The sequence below is a fragment of the Rousettus aegyptiacus genome, unplaced genomic scaffold (genome assembly GCF_014176215.1).
Source record: "Rousettus aegyptiacus isolate mRouAeg1 unplaced genomic scaffold, mRouAeg1.p scaffold_m13_p_11, whole genome shotgun sequence".
In the NCBI taxonomy this organism is placed as follows: domain Eukaryota; kingdom Metazoa; phylum Chordata; class Mammalia; order Chiroptera; family Pteropodidae; genus Rousettus; species Rousettus aegyptiacus.
In genome coordinates, this window is record NW_023416286.1 from 58,164,182 (window position 1) to 58,180,062 (window position 15,881).

Here is a 15,881-nt window from a genome sequence, read left to right on the forward strand (position 1 = left end):
AGACTGTAAACACACACCTTTCCCAGATCACCCACCTAACTCCAGCCTAAACAACTTAGACCATTTCACCTCAGAACCCTCGGCAGATGAGGCTTCACTCCGGCCAACCCAGCATCAGACTCCCCGACATCAAATGTGAACTCCCAGTGCCTGCTGGCTTGCACACAAACTTTCAGCTTATCTGCACTGTCCCCAAACATCCTCATTACTCATTTCTACAAGACACCTACAAGACACACGATTGAAAAGCTGAGGACCATGAGAAAGCTGCACCAACAGGGAAGGGGTTGCTTCCTGCCTACCCATCACGTGGCGACCACGGGAACTGGGGCTGCCTGCCAGTGGGGGACATGTCTGGGTCCCACCACGGACACCAGACTGAAGGCATATGCCTTCGGAGGGGGATCTGGGAGGGACAGTTGCAGAGTGACAGGAGTGGAGTCTATGAGTTTCAAACCTGCATCTTTCCCACCTGAAAATCACATACCCAGGGGCTTGCTTTCATGCTCTATAGTTCTTGGAAAACTTTTACTTCACATAGGGCCACATAGTAAATGTTTTAAGGCTTTTTAGGTCAAGGACCAAAATGAGAGATTCACTGGTTCTTGGCTATAAAAAACCAGGGATGTGCAGGATTGTGGCCTGTGGGCCACATTTCACTGACCTGGCTCTTAGACTCACCTGGCCATGTACACAAATGGCTGCAGCAGCTGTGCAAGCCTATCACCCAAAAAGAGCTGGCCTTGAGGCGTCTCTGGGTCACTTAAGACCTACCTGCCTGTTGCATTTTTGAATGACCTACATGCCTCCAGGAACTAAAAAGGGTTAAGCCTACCAAATTCCCATGTATTGACAGTCCTAACTGCACCCCACAAAGGTCAGTGTAAAGTGAGGCAGAGACAAATTCTTTCGCACGGTGTTGCACTTCTACCAGCTTCACTGGACTAGACTGGACAGAGAAGGTTTGGTGTGTGTTCCTTATCAGATGGTCACTGGTTCTTCCCTGCTCCTATCCCCTGGGAGAAATCTCCAGCTGGCAAACTTTGCAAGCAGACCCAGTATAAAGGGAGGGAGGAGGCCGAGAACAGTGAGCCCATCAGGAGGGAAAAAAGCTGTTCCTATGAGGAGCAGGAGGGGACATCACTGTGGCTGACACGGAGGCCAGGGGGAGCCCCATACCCAGGGCCTGTACCCAAGACGTGTCCCCCTGAGGAAGTTCTGAGAAGCAAGCACGAGTTGTAGAACACTAGCAGCGAAACGCGAAATAAGCTCTGTGGAGCTGCGAAGGTCACTTCCAGAAAACTTCAGGCTATACACCAAGAAATGCTTGGTACATTCCCAATACTATTGGTTCAAAAAGCTAACTGCTGTCCTTGACTCATTCTTTAATGTGGCATTTTTGGACCAGGTGTCTAAAATTAGGAATTAAGAACTTTTTGGGTTTTAGAAAGATAATCACATGCCTCTACTATACGGCACCCCTAGTAGTGGGGACTGGGGAAACCGTACAGAATCAAACATGAATATATGGTGAAACATCAACATTCATACAAAAATGATAAAAAGCCTCAAAATAGGTCAGGTTCTGTTGCCAATGGGATATGAAGAAAACTCTGGTTTCAGAGCTTTCTTCGGTTTGGCATTTTCTGAAAGGTTATGGACTGTGGATCTGGGCTGGAGAATGTTTAGGGGTTGGCGTTTGGAGAGTTCTGGAAGGATCACAGTTACACTCTGGAGAGAGCCCCATCATCAAAGACAGCTCCCAGTGCCTGTCCAGAGAGCCCATGTCTGAGTTTCTTCCATGAATTACACATGACATTGCTCTAGCTGGTACCAGCTTTCTGACCCTACTTGCCTCCTTGTACCAGATTTCAGGTGTGTGGGGTGGGTGGCTGCTCCAAGATGTGGCAACCTCAGTGCCTGGAGCTCTCCAACCACTGGCACTGGGGACCGGTTTCTAGGCCTCTGCTATGGACACAGGGCTAAACGCATACAGGTTCTGCTCTATGGCTAACTCTACAAGAGGAAAAAAAGGTGTAGATGACGTGGAGAACAAAAGAAAATGATCATCGTACAGAATGAAAGGCGGCCAAGATAGGCCTTTGCATTCACAGCAGAAGGTCATTGCTGGCTCCCTAACCTGAGAGGCTGAGAGTGCACGCAGCCCACGCCCCACCCTCTAGGCTCGCGGCAGGTACCTCCACGGCCACGCTGAAGTCCACCATTGAGACGCTGGTGTTGCGGTGCCAGCACACGTGCACCATGGTGTTGCCGCGGTGAGGGGCCTGCCGTTCCAGCGAGGTGCGCGAGGCGCTGAGGTCGTCCTCCGACTCCTGGTCGGCGACCGCGGCCTCATCAGGGGACTCTGTAAGGTGAGGCAAAAGGCAGTGCTTCTGGTATTTGCTCTTCAGAAGGGATGGTCACAGCGACCTGGTCCTGGGGACCCCTCTGCACCCACGGAGCAGGAAATCGCACTAGCAGTCACCTGCCTGCTAGGATCCCATCCCAGAGGGCACCCCGCCAGCCCCTCTACCAGAGCCTCTACCACGCGTCAGCACTGGGCCTGCAGTGCTTGCCCAGCATGTGGATAGCCTTGTCTGTTCCTAGACACTGACATTCTATGTGACAAGCAGCAATACGGCCCAGAAAAGATGACTTCTTTTACTTTTAGGAGGTAGAAGTCCCTTGAGTTTTACCTTTAAACACAAATGTGGACCATGGATATGAGGCCCACTGGTTAAGGTGATATTAAATCCAATAAAAGGCTCACCCTCTCAGCCAGAGCTGCCCCGCCCCTCCGTCCTCCGCGGCTGATTGCTGAAGGCAGTGAGTGGGCTGAGCGCAGCACCAAGGGAGGCTTCCCTCCACACTTACTGTTGTCCGGGGGGCTGCTGGCAAGGAACTCGGGAGTGGGGCCGCTGCTTTTCTCTGCCAAGTCAATGGCCATTTGTATGTCTTCAACCCATTTTTCCATCTCGGACCGAGAACTGAAGAGACAGATGTCAGGTGTTGAGATCACAGCAGGTAAAAGGGTAAAACAGGTGAGAGGTCAGGTGCCCGAGTTACCTGGCGGCCACGATGATGGACTGCCGTTGGCCCCGCAGGGTAAGGCAGTGGGGCACACCCCACTCATCTTCACTTTCCTCTATCTGTGGGACAAGTTTTCATAATTTTACTGCCAAGAAGTGAACAAAATGTTCAGTGCCTTTTAAAATGTTTACTAAAATGGCTACAGCATGGAGAACCAAGTGAGAAAAATAATGGAAAGGCGAAAGGAAGGTAAAAATGCATTGAATTTTTTGGCAGACCCTGTAAACTTCCCTTTGTCCATCCACTGAGGAGAGTGTGGTTATAAGCCAAGGAGAGCCCTGTGCTGACTGGCCTCCTGTCTGCATCTGCCAGCCAAGGGTCACAGAATACTGAGATCTGTCCACTGGCACCTTGGGGGAGGGACAGGTGTAGGCTGGGCTCCATTACTCCACGGGAATGGTGAGGATTGTCCTTCAAGGCCTAGGGCGCAGTGAGGGGCCAGTTCACATCACATGGCCACATTAGCTTGCCTCTTCATTTGGTTCTGGAATTAAGATACCTCTACATCTCACGTGTAGGAGAGGAGATAGGTCCCAAAGCCCCTGTAGGGGAGGAGCCCTAACAAAGCCCAGGTTTCCCATAGCACCTGTGATGCTCTCACTTCCTTCCCCTTCCTCATGTCACTGTCACTAGCTCTTCCTCCCTTTAGCCTGGTCTGCAAACTACAGGCAGCCCACAGGGAGAGGCCTTGATGTGCCCGTGGTGCATACTCACGGTCATGCCATAGAGCGGAAGCTGCCCATGGACTTTAAACTGATTCGAGGCTGTCAGTCCCCTGCTCGTGTACAGCAAGACATCGTTGAACTAGAGGAGCAAGGACAAGTGTGGCTGAGACCAACAAGTGCAAACATATGACAGTTCACTGATTTCAACAACTGAGCAGCTTTGGCGGCTCCTCCTGCCTTCCAGGTGCCCCCTCGGGCTGCCGAGGCCCGGTCCTGTGACCCCACGGATCATTCATCACAGTGAGGACCGACAGCCCAAACCACTTACCAGGAAAAACATGCGCTGCTGGAGCCCCTTCCCGGAGAGCTTGCTGAGGCTTCCCAGGCGAATGAATTCCTGCAGAGAAAGCAGACCCGAGAGTTGGGTGGGAGCGTGCAAACCTGTGTCAGCGCAGAGATTCTGGCTTCCTCGCGCCACGGGCCCTTTCATTCTAAAAATCATAGTGATCGCAGTTACTATTTACTGAATGCCGAGCCAAGCTGACGCTAAGCTCCTCGCCTTCCCAGGAACCTAAGAGGCAGGGATGACCATCGGCCTCATAACAGCGAGGGACGTCCCTCAAGTTCGGCGGTGTGCTGAGGTCAGGCTGGTTCACACTCAGGCCTGTGATTACACACGCATCTCCTAGGCCCTGCAGGTTTCCCACTGCGAGGGATGGGACAAATTCGGCCAGATACAGACAGGCAGCAGGGGACCAGAAGACAGACGAGCCATAGAAGAGATTAGGAATAGAGGAGTCTGCTCCATGACTTAAAACTCTGGTTCTCAACAACTATTAACCATGTTCTAGGATAAAAGAGCGAGAAGCAAATGTATCTAAGGAACTTTTTCTTCCAAACCATCCATAAACTCTTCTGGGCATGAACCATTTGGGCAACCTGCCCGCCTGCCCCCCCCCCCCCCCACAACCTGCCCTGGACAAAACTCATTTTTAAAAAGTTTGGTAAAATACACTTTATCACGCGTGACCTTTAGTGCATCCATAGTGGGCATCCGCCGCTACCTTCATCACCTCCATGACACTGCCCACTGGGCACTCACTCCCCAGTTCCCCTTCCCTTAGCACCTGGCGACCAACAATCTGTTTTTTGTCTCTCTGGATTTGCCTAGTCTGGACATTTCACGTAAATCAAATCATGTAATGTGTCCTTTTGTGTTTGGCGTCATTCACATAGCATAATGTTTTCAAGTTTCATCCACGCCGTAGTACATATCAGAGCTTCCTTCCTTCCTGTGGCTGAATATTTCACTGTATGGGATGGACCACATTCCTTTCACCAGTTGATGGACATTTTGGTTGTTTGCACTTTTGGCTACTGGGAATGGTTTTGCTATGCACATATGTTCCAGTTTTTGTTTCAACACCTGTTTTCAGCTATTCTCGGTACACACCCAGGAATGGAATTGATGGGTCATATGGAAATTCTATGGTTAACAAATTGAGGAACTGCTAAACTTTTCCACAGTGTTGCTTTTAGAACACGGCTGTAAGTTCTTTGGCATCCATTAGAGGTGGGGGTCTCTGTCCCCTTCCCTGGGGTATGGGTGGGCTGGTGACTGATTTGACCAATAGAGTATGGAAGTGATGCTATATGACCTCTGAGATGAGGTCATAAAACTACATGTAGCCTCTGCTTTTTCCCTAGGAATGATTGTTATTGGAGCCCTGGGCTGCACATAAGCAGGAAGGCCACGCTGAGCCCGGGTTACTGAGGCCCCTCGTGGGCTCTCTGTGCACAGTCCCAGTTGAGCCGGCTTTCAGCCGTCCCCGCCAGGTGTCAGCCTTGGACCCTCCAGACCAGCCTATCTGGAATGTCTATCAGTGCCTCATGGAGCAGAAGAATCAGCTGGCTGAGCCCCGCCAAATTCCTAACTTGGAAAAACCATGCTATGTAGTATTGGGGCAGTTTGTTACATAACAACAGATTCCTGGAATACCTGCCATGAGGTTTTTCTGTGCTCCCAGGGCTGGTGAGCCAAGAACAGGAATTCAACCAACTCATTTTGATTATATAGACTTCTGCATGACCTGACTCAACTCTTTCTTTGGCCCTTTCTGAAATGTGGATCAAAGACTATGTCTGCTAGTATATTGAACTGATGTATTTCAGAGATCAACAAAGTAACATATAAATACTTGCAGGGCCAGCAAGTGGATGTTATCAGACACAAGCAATGAGGAAATGGTGTCTAGGGGGCCACTGTCGTCAGATAACGAGGACTGGTGACCCTGACTGTTGCTATGACTCCTGTTCCTGCTCCATACATTGGTTGCTGTTGGAACATGCATTTTCCATCAAACCTGAATGATTCTGGCTTTTTCCTGAGTGGGAGAAAAGATGGGAGGGCAGGAGGCACTCACCACAAAAAGAAAAGGGAGTGTGGTCTGTGTCGAGGGGCTTCAGGGCGGGAAGGGAAGGGCTTTGGACTCAGGTATCGCTATCTTGAGGGCTGGAGATGGAAGATGGCTCTTGCCTAGTTTTTTTTTTTTTTTTAATTATGGAATAGGAAAAAAGCAAAGGCCCCTAATATCCTTAAGTTCAAGCTGCTTTCTTTTAAAGAGCAAGTCTAGAGATGTCCAGGCCTCTGAATTTTAACCAAATGATGCCCCTTACTTACTCCTCACACCTGTCCCTTTAATGAAAAAGAATGTGCTACTGTAGCCTAGAAGGCCAGTCCAGGAAAAACCTCTCTCCGTAATTCCTAGGATAGAGAAACACTCCCAGGAGGCCTGGCTCGAGCCAAGAGTGCTAGGGCCTTCTTGCCTCAGGTAACACTTCTGCCTTCCAGGACATATCATGGCAGACTGACCTGGTATAAAGGTCAGAAGAGTGAGGAGGATTATGCCCGAAAGCCATGTTAGGGATTAGATTGCAGATATGGGGGGGGGGGGGTGACTCTGAAATTATCTGTTCGCCTTTAAATCTTAATCTTTAAAATTCCATCTGTAGACAGATCTGTCAAAACCTTCCTTCTACCCAGTAGGTGATTTGATAATTTAAAATTAATGATAATCAATTGACCTTGGTGTGTCATTCCTGTGTCATTCGGGGTTGACTTGAAACAATGAATAGCTGTGTAGCCAATTGATGAGCAAAAGAATACTCAGATAAACTGGGTCGCAGTTAGTAACTGGCACCCTAATTCCAACCTCACCTTTATAAATAGCAATGACTTCCCTTTATTTAACATGTGGTGTGTGTGATGTGCTAGGTGCTTATATTAGCTCCACACATGAGTATGCAAATTCAAAATGATCATTTTTCAGATAAGGAAATTGAAAAGCAAAATGACGAGAAACGTAGCCCCAAATCACCTGGTCAGTTATGGGTGATAGAACCCACATTTGGCTAAATGCTCATAATGCCTTTTATAGTGCTGTGCTATGTAACCAATAACGTTATATAATAATAAATGTATACTTAGTCTGTTCAAATAAATGGAGGTGGGGGAAAGGGAAGATAATTCATATTTATAGTTAGTTTTACTCATAAAATCTCACTTGATCCTCATGACCTACGAGGGAGAGGATACAATCCACATGTCATAGAAGGGAAGGAACATTCCGCTGATAAAACATCTCAGCTTTAGTGGAGCTAGAATTTGAACCTGGGGCCACTTACTCCAAGCCAAAGCTCTTTTCATAGCTCCATGGAAGACTTTCCTCAAAATAAATGCTTTACAAACGGTCTGTTTGCCATGTAGCATAATACGCTAAATGTTTTATAACGTCCAAAGTTAAGAGAAAATTACATTGATCCCACAGGGCTTTACTAAGAGTTCTGTGTGGATGGGTAAATAGGGTTTTTACGTGCTGAGGCCTGGCGGAATTTTCTCCCCAGCAGAGCTGAAGCAAATCCCAGCTTTAATTTCCACTCAGCACTTAACCACATAACTCTTCGGACAACTTGTCTTCATAACTGGTTTTCTAGTCAGTTTTGTAACTGGGTTCCCAATAGAAATATCAAATACACAGAGATGTTCTTTCATCTCCCCTAAGCTACACAGGTTTCAAGTTTCCAGGGCAGCCTCTTGCCAGAGAAGATTGAGAGCCCCAGTATTCTGGAAACTTGTCTGGAGATGAAGGCAGGTATGCAGCAGATCAAAGAGGCTAAAACTCCTTCTGAACCTGGGTGATGGATAGCTCAAAATGGGAGAGCTGCAGGAGAAAGATCCCATAGAGAAATGTGATGAGATGTATCAACTGACTAATAGTTTTGATTCTTAGGAAGAAAACTGAAAAAGGGCAGATTACACTGTACTTTTAATGTTCCCGTCGGCCTGAAGAAGCATGTTTATGCAACAAGGCACTGCCTCATTGGGAAGGACCTACAGCCCATGCAAGGTGCCGGACAGGTGAAGGTTAACAGCCCAAGCGAACCTGCATCTCTCTCAGAATGGTGTTCTAGCTAAAATGTTAGGTTAATTCCTAATTAAAATTCTATTATATACAAAAAATTGTGTCTTTTAAAAATACTTTGCATACTTACATGGGCATTTATTTATAGTATGCTTTTATGCTAACTTTTCCTCTGCCTTTATATCACCATTTTACCCAATTCTTTACTCATTTTCATTTAACCTAAATATAAAAAAATAAGCTATTTCAAATCCTCTCAGAACATGGTAGGGAAAAAGTAGAAAATCAGCCAATAAGGAAGAAAGATGGAATACAAGGGTCAAAGGCTAGCTTATCTCCAAACAAAATTTTTGAATGACACTGTAATGTTAAGGTGTTTTTCCAATTGTCCCCAGGTGGCAGGAAGCCACGAGGGTATTTTAACTTCGCATATCTGTATTCAAAAAGGTTCAAGTTTAAGTCACTTAAATGTCACCTTTCCAGCTTCACCTCCAATGTGTAACAGTACAGCTGCTTACCCTTCCTGGAATCACAAGATTGTCGATGCCAATCAAATCTTTCTTGAGTTCATGCAGCTTCTGGAAATTCTCCATCTTGATCATTGTACCATGAAGCTGTGCCACCATTTCGGTAATCTCTGCCAAAGCAGCTAATGAAGGAAACACAAAAACTGCAGCATTAATGGCAGTCAAGGGTCCCCCCACTCCTGGTCCCCCAACATCTTTAAGCTCAATTCTCCAGGGTAACATCCTCCAGTAGCTGGACTATATTAGATGCATTCTTCTAGAGAAAACACTGCTATTTCTCACTCTAAGAAGTGAGTGATTTGCTTGAATATATTTGCTTTACTTTACGTATTTGCTTTAGTTTCCCCAAAGCGCCTTGAAAACGTAAGTGAACTTTTCATTGCCACGTGGTGTCCAGCTGTCTTTCAATCAGAACTGGTGTTGGCATTGGCACTGGCGTAGAGGGGAAAGCAGCAGGGGAGTAAGAGTACCTGGAATGCTCTCCCCAGAGCAGGTATTTTTTATCTCCCCTCCTCTGGGAAGAATGGAGCAGAGAGAGGCCACGGAAAAATCTAAGGCAAAAGAGGGGTCTTGCAGGGAAAGAGTCTAATTGATAGTAAAACTTTTGGGTAATGAATATTCCAGCACTCCCCAGTTCTTCCTTCCGCAGAAGTTATACTGTTTACTGAGATGGTTGCAAAGAATAATAACTGCAGAATTAAACTTTATTTTGCAATATGGGCAAATCTCTCCTATACTGGTAGGCGTCCAACAAGGAGCTAATGCCCAATTAGCACAAGTCTAGGTGGCATGCAAAGCCACAGTAGCTGAACATTTAGGTATTTTTGTCAAGAAAGCAAGAAATATTTATCAACTGAACTTTAATCATCAGAAAACTCAGTACCTTCTTTATCCCAGAATGTCAACTTTGGAAGGGAAGCATTTTGTTTTCTTGCTTTCTCCCTGGAGATGCAAATGAAATACTTCCTGGCTTACCATAGAACGCTTTGTCTCAGCCATAGTGACAAACCCCAAAGCTTGCTCTATCTTCAGACATTACCAGCTGGTTTAGTCCAATAACAACTACTGGGCCCCGAATGCTTAGTGGGGTGGGGGTGAGGAGGCGTTGAGAGGAAAAGGATGGCGCTCTGGCCCCTAGCGGCTCATGGGGTAGGCATCTTGGGAACAGCTCTTGGCACTTCGTATCCCTGATGTTCAGGAAATATATGTTCAGACATACTTTGATTTCCTCAGCTTTTCCACAATGATACCACCTTATGATTTAAGTGACACAACAAATGCTTCTTCCACTTAATTGTCAAGGACAGACTTCTCTTCAGGGTGGGGGTGGGGGACTGTTTACAAAATGAGAACTGGGCAAGTCAGCCATGGATAGCACATGCAAAGCTAAAGAAGTCCCTCATCCTCTTGGGTAATTTATATGTACCTCTCCGAGTCCTCAGAGCTGGAATGTCTTTGGGTCATCCTGTCAGTGCTGATATGACAGAACAAGGTAGGTGGGCAGAGAAGGTCACCAACCCTGAGGGTCAGGCTGGAACTGAGGCTTAGAGGAGGAGGAACATTGCACCAGGAAAGGACAAGGAGGTGGGAGCAATGTCCCTAAGCAGAAGGAGCAGAGTATGCCGAGGCATGAGGCATAAAGGACCACGAGTATTTTATATAGCAAACCAAAACCATGTCACAAGCCATTTCTGTTCCTCTTCTGTGAATCACCAATGTCTTAATTATTTTGCCAAATCTTCTCTTGGGTTGTCTTTTTAAACTAATTTGTGTGAATTTTCTGAAACAGGCCCCATACCACCATTCCCCTCCTCAAAGCCCTTCTTGTCTTCCCTTTGCTCTTAGGTTAGGTCTCAGAGTTTATGAGACCCCATGGGATCTGGTACCTGCTTACTTTGCCAGCCTCGTTTCTGCTGCTATCCCTCTGCATTTCACACAGAGCTTCCACTTTCTAGAAGGTTCCATAGTTTCTGTCTCCTGCAGACCTTTATGTGCAGTTCCTAGCTCTATACTCCACACTCTCCCTTGATCCAGGAACACTCTCATTTGCACGCCAGCCTTAAACTTCCCGCTAAGCTGGAAGGCTGGATGAGAAGCCCCTGTCCCTACTGCACTGGGCACGTCCCTCTCACGGCTGGCCACTGCCCAGGCACCCGCCTCTGTGCTCTGATGGGTTCTGTGGGTTGGGGCCACATGCATCTCATTCTTTCTTGTATATCTAGTACATGGCAGGTACTTAATATGTGTCTGTTGTATGAGAGACTAGCTGGGGGCCCAGATCACAAGGAGTTTGGACTGTTGCCTGGGGGAATCAGACATCACCGAGGTTTTTAAGCAAAGGAGTAAGAGATATATTTAGAAAAAGTGAACACAGGTGGCCTAAGAGATGGGAGGTGTTTATCATATGTTAGGTGAGAGATACAGGCCTTGACATACTAGTGGATGAGCAAGTTCACGTAATGTTAAGTGTCCCCTGCAGAGGGCTCACGCTGTGTGCCGCCTGGCTGGACAGTGTTGGGGATGCAGCAATCCTAGGCCTTGAGGGGCTTATGGTCCAGGTGCAGACATTAACAGACCATCTAGCGTGTGAGACAAATGACTTAGGTTCAAAACATCACATGTGGCACAGTGGGGGCCAGCATGGTCTGGAATACCAGCTCTGACCCTTTGCTGATTGAGTGACACAAGTCCCTTACCTCCTCTGAGCCTCAGTTTTATTGTCCGTAAAATGGGATAACAACACTCATCTCATGGGGTTGTTAAAAGAATGAAGACCTAACATTAGTAACCTTAGCAAGCTACCTGGCACAGTACCTGGCCCGGGTGCTGAGCAAGTGACAGTGGGTAGTATCATCATGAGAAAGCAGGGTAGGATGCTCAAGAACACAGGCTCTGGATTTAGGTTCTAAGTCATTTAGGTTCCAGCTGTGTGACTCCGAGCAGGCTCTTTAACCTCTCTCTGGTCTCAGTAGCCCCCATATGTAAAATGAGCTCACCCCTGCCTCGTAGACTAGTTGTAAGGATTAGAGTTAATTCAAGTGAAGTGCTTAGTAAGGTGACTGGCAGATTACCAGCACCCAGCAGCACTGAGCACTAGTGTTTATCACAAGCCATTTTCTGTGGCCGGTCTAAAAAGGGATGATGAGTTTCAACCAGGTAGGCAGAGGAAATCTTCCTAGAGACGGCTGACTCTCAGTGGAGCTTCTTCAGGGTTCTTTGCACTAAACCACTCAGAATCAAAGGAGAAAACGCATGCAAAAGGAGAAGAGTGGTCCTAATGATCATTCTCACTTTCTTTACAAAAAAATCAAGAGGAAACAGAAAATATTTGACCAGGTACTAAAAAGCAGTGCTGTGAAAGCCTGAGGCACAGTGCCACAGGGCTCTTGGCCCGCGGAGCCCCACCTCTCTGCTGGGCTGGCGGTGCCCACCCGCCGCTCACCTCGGCAGTCCCTGAAGTCTGCGTGGCTGGGAGGGTGGTGCTTGCACAGCCGCTCCAGGACCTGCTTGTAGTGCATGAGCCGGTGCAGGGGGCGCAGGAGGAAGGTGTTGAGCGGCAGGTAGCACACCTTCTGCAGCTCGAAGTCTCTGCACAAGTTCTCCAGTCGCCGGGAGCTCTTGATGCTGGTCTCCAGGGCCTCCAAAGCCTCGCCGTGCTTCCACAGGTGAGTGGCCAGTTGCTGGTGAGGGCAAAAGACCAGGGTGGGGGTTGGGGTCCCGCTCAGCCACACTGCGCATGCACATGGTCGCCCGGTTTGACGTGCATGAATGGAGATCGACTCGGCTTCTACCATTTCATTTCAGTTCATTAAAGTTCATATTTTTTACATTTCACGACTTCATTATTTCAATTACGTTTTCAAATTGAAATAAAAAGCTCTATTAAATAATTGAGCAGTTTAAAATATGTAGGTAAAGTGTCTTTTAAAAACAAGACTGGCAAAATAGAGGGGAAATTAAATGCATAGGAGCTTCCTATGTGGTTTTCTTCTAAATGTCAAAAGATGACAAATAGACCAGGACCACTCAGTAAACATCATATAGTTAAAAAATATATATGTCTGTTTCACTTTCCCTTTTTTCTCATACGATAACAGTGCCTGCCATTAGCCCCCTACACTGCTGGATTCAGGGAGCTGGATGAGAATCAGACATGGTCCCTACTCTCCTGGGGTCTGACCAAGATCCTTTCCTGGCCAAACATTTGTCAGGCTCCAGAATCTCCCCCCAGGCCCGTCTGTGTACTTCCATGCAAATCTAGTTTTAGCAAGAACCCTGCTAAGGCAGTTTACCCAGAACCCTCACCCTGGATAGCTGCCACCCTCTGCCTTGTGTCCCTCATCTCTCACCGACCCCCAGGGGAGGTCCGACCACTCTGGCTTGTCTTCAGCAAGAATCCTGTGATTGGTCCAGCCAGAATGCGCCCTTGCCCCTGATGTTTCCTTTTAGGAATTTTCCGTCTTCTGACTCCACCCTGCTCCATGGCTATAAATTCCTGCTCGCCCATGCTGTATTCAGGGTTGAACCCAAGGAAAGGATCTTGGTCGGACCCCAGGAGAGTAGGGACCATGTCTAATTCCCAGTCCCTGTAAAACCCCACTGCCGTGCTGCTCCCTCGGTCACAACGGTCCAGCTTCACCGCACAGTAGGGTCTGCTTTACCATCGTTAGCAAGTGTTGCCTAGTCTTTTTTTTCTTTGAACAAGTTGTGGTGGAGACAGACGCAAGGCAAAAAGTATGATGATACAGAGCATTAAACTAAAGTGAATTCCTCACAGCGGGCAGGGAAGAAGCGCAAGGGGAGGACATGTCCCGACAGATAAGAGTGTTAAGGGAGTGGGGGACAGACACACCCCAGGACAGAAGGGCAGCTGCTACCTGTGTGCTGCCAACCCCCACACCTGGATTCCTCATCTCAACCTCTCCACTCGCACCTTCCAGGAGCAGCTTGAAGCGTAGTGAATCCAGACACAAACCCAACAGTCCCCACCTCACTGGGGGCCGCCCTGTGATTCTCTAACGTCAGGATCAGTGCTACCGTCAGCCAGAAAATGCTGGACAGAAACGCTGGGTCCAGATTTCCTCATTGTTGGACTCTTTCACCAAGTCCTACCAATTCTACCTCTTTAAACTGTCAAACCAGTTCCTGTCTTCACCCCTGAGGTCACAGCCCTCGATTCAGCCTTGCACCGTCTGCCACAGTAATGGTGTCTCCAGCAGAGTCTGTCACTGCTCTTCACACTTCCAAATTACTGTGCATCAGCCACCAAAGTAAACTTCCTACAATGCAGCCGAGCACATCACCTCTTTCTTGGATACAAGAGCTCCCAACATCTTGGGACAACCTCAGAGTCTTCAGCAGGGCGCACAGGGCCTTAGGGTGTAATCCCTCCTATCCCCAAATCATTGCCTCTTGCTACTCACTCCAGGCCACCCACTGAACGACCTGCACTTAGATGCACCAGGTACTCGAACGCAGAGCCTCTACATATGACCCTCCCCTCCTAAGACACCTCCCAGCCCCGCCTCACCCTTCAGGGTTCCCTCTGGGGCCTTCCCTGATCTCCAGGCTGAGTTAGAAACTCGTCGATCCGCCTGCAGTTATGCTGTGTTTGTCCATCTTAGTTCATCATATGGTCTCTCTGATAGATTCACAGGAAGTTGCAAAGAAACTACAAGGAGATCCTATGCACCTTTCAGCTGGCCTCTCCTAATGCTAACATCTTGCGTAACAATACAATAGCACAATATCACAACCAGGAAACTGACATTGGTACAATCCACATTGTTTATCTGGATTCCATCAGTTTTCCATGCCATCATTGTGCGTGTTATACATGTGTGGGCACATGCCTGTACATGTGTGCACATATATAGCGCGATGCGACGTTATCCCACGTCTGGTCCCCTACTTGATTTTGAGAGAGATCATCTGTCATGTCACTGTAACCTCAGGGCCTGATAGACACGGTAACGTGCTCAATAAAAGTCTGCCGTCTGCATGCACTGATGAGCGAGTGAGTCAGTGCATGCCTGCAGCAGAGGCAGGAGTCTTGCTAGGACCTGAGCGCCTGAATGATGGGCTTCACGGTCACTGAAATGCAGAATAGAATGTGAAGGGCAGGGAGAAGGGGTCTGGAGGTATTGTCTAGGGCTTTTTCATTAGGTTTAGAGTTTGGATTGTATTCTCCAAACCACAAAGAGACAAGGAAGGTTCTGAGCTTTGCCAGTCTGGCTGTACTATAAATGGTGGTTTGGGAGGATGGCTTGGAAGGCAAGAAGACTCATCAGGAAGCTGGGTGAGTCATCCAGGAAAGAGAAAACAGAGCCAGAAGGAGTAATGTGGTGAGAGTGTAAGAAGGAGAAGGGGCAGGAGGTGGAGGCCTGAGGAGACAACCTCGATGGCAGGTGAAGGGTCAGAATGAAAGGAGAGGAGGACTTCCTTTTCTCTGAGTGGATGCCGAAGTGCCTTCGTGCCTGCGGGCAGATTTTTCCAGTTGGAAGTTCACAGCATGGGCTAGAGGACACGACTGGGTATCTCTGGCTTTCATGTGGGGGTTGGAGCCCCTGAATCAGCTCTCTCAGTCTCATGCAGAAGGTCTTGGAACAGCTGAAGGGTAATCACAGCATCCTTGCTGAGCCCCTACAAGTGTGGGTAAGTGCACAGGTCGGGGGATGGGCAGGAAAGACTGCAAGCTGGAGACCACCCGAAGCATTTTGGACAAAAGTGCTAATCGGAGCTTTTATGTCTTCTGCTGCTCCCCTCCACACTTCATAAAAATTATTTAGAACCAGCAATAACCGCCACACACACACACAAATTTCTTTAAAAGGCTGCCAGTGGCTCTCAGAGCCTCTCCAATTATTTTTATTTTGCTTGCACAGAGCTCCATGCTATAAACGCTTGACCGGCAACAGTAACTAGAATGCCAGCACAGCTGAGGAAGCTGACGAAACGCAATAATGCCAGCTCACTAGACTGGGGAGATAGAATTGCTATGAGCGGAAATCAGGTGTATTTTTAGGTCTTAGGTGCTAGGTGAACGGAGAGGAGGGCGGATGTCTACTGAATGCCAGCTCTCTGTGGAGGAGCAGAGCGGGGAAGTCAGCAGACAGGCCAGAGAGGGCCACAAAGGAGAGCTGATAAACAGAGAACTCTGGGGACTGTCCCTGAGGGGG

The 15,881-nt window shown here is 48.0% G+C and overlaps 1 protein-coding gene across 1 annotated transcript in view; it reads right to left on the bottom strand.

Annotated features, from left to right (window-relative positions):
- FARP1 (FERM, ARH/RhoGEF and pleckstrin domain protein 1) overlaps positions 1-15,881 on the bottom strand; it is a 265,054-nt gene that overhangs the window by 6,163 nt on the left and 243,010 nt on the right. The window contains exons 18-24 of the mRNA XM_016123131.2: positions 12,146-12,383; positions 8,695-8,825; positions 4,084-4,152; positions 3,805-3,894; positions 3,067-3,149; positions 2,875-2,987; positions 2,199-2,365 (exon numbers count right to left, since the gene is read on the bottom strand). Coding sequence (XP_015978617.1) covers positions 2,199-2,365; positions 2,875-2,987; positions 3,067-3,149; positions 3,805-3,894; positions 4,084-4,152; positions 8,695-8,825; positions 12,146-12,383 — 891 coding nt within the window. The remainder of the gene's footprint in view (positions 1-2,198; positions 2,366-2,874; positions 2,988-3,066; positions 3,150-3,804; positions 3,895-4,083; positions 4,153-8,694; positions 8,826-12,145; positions 12,384-15,881) is intronic.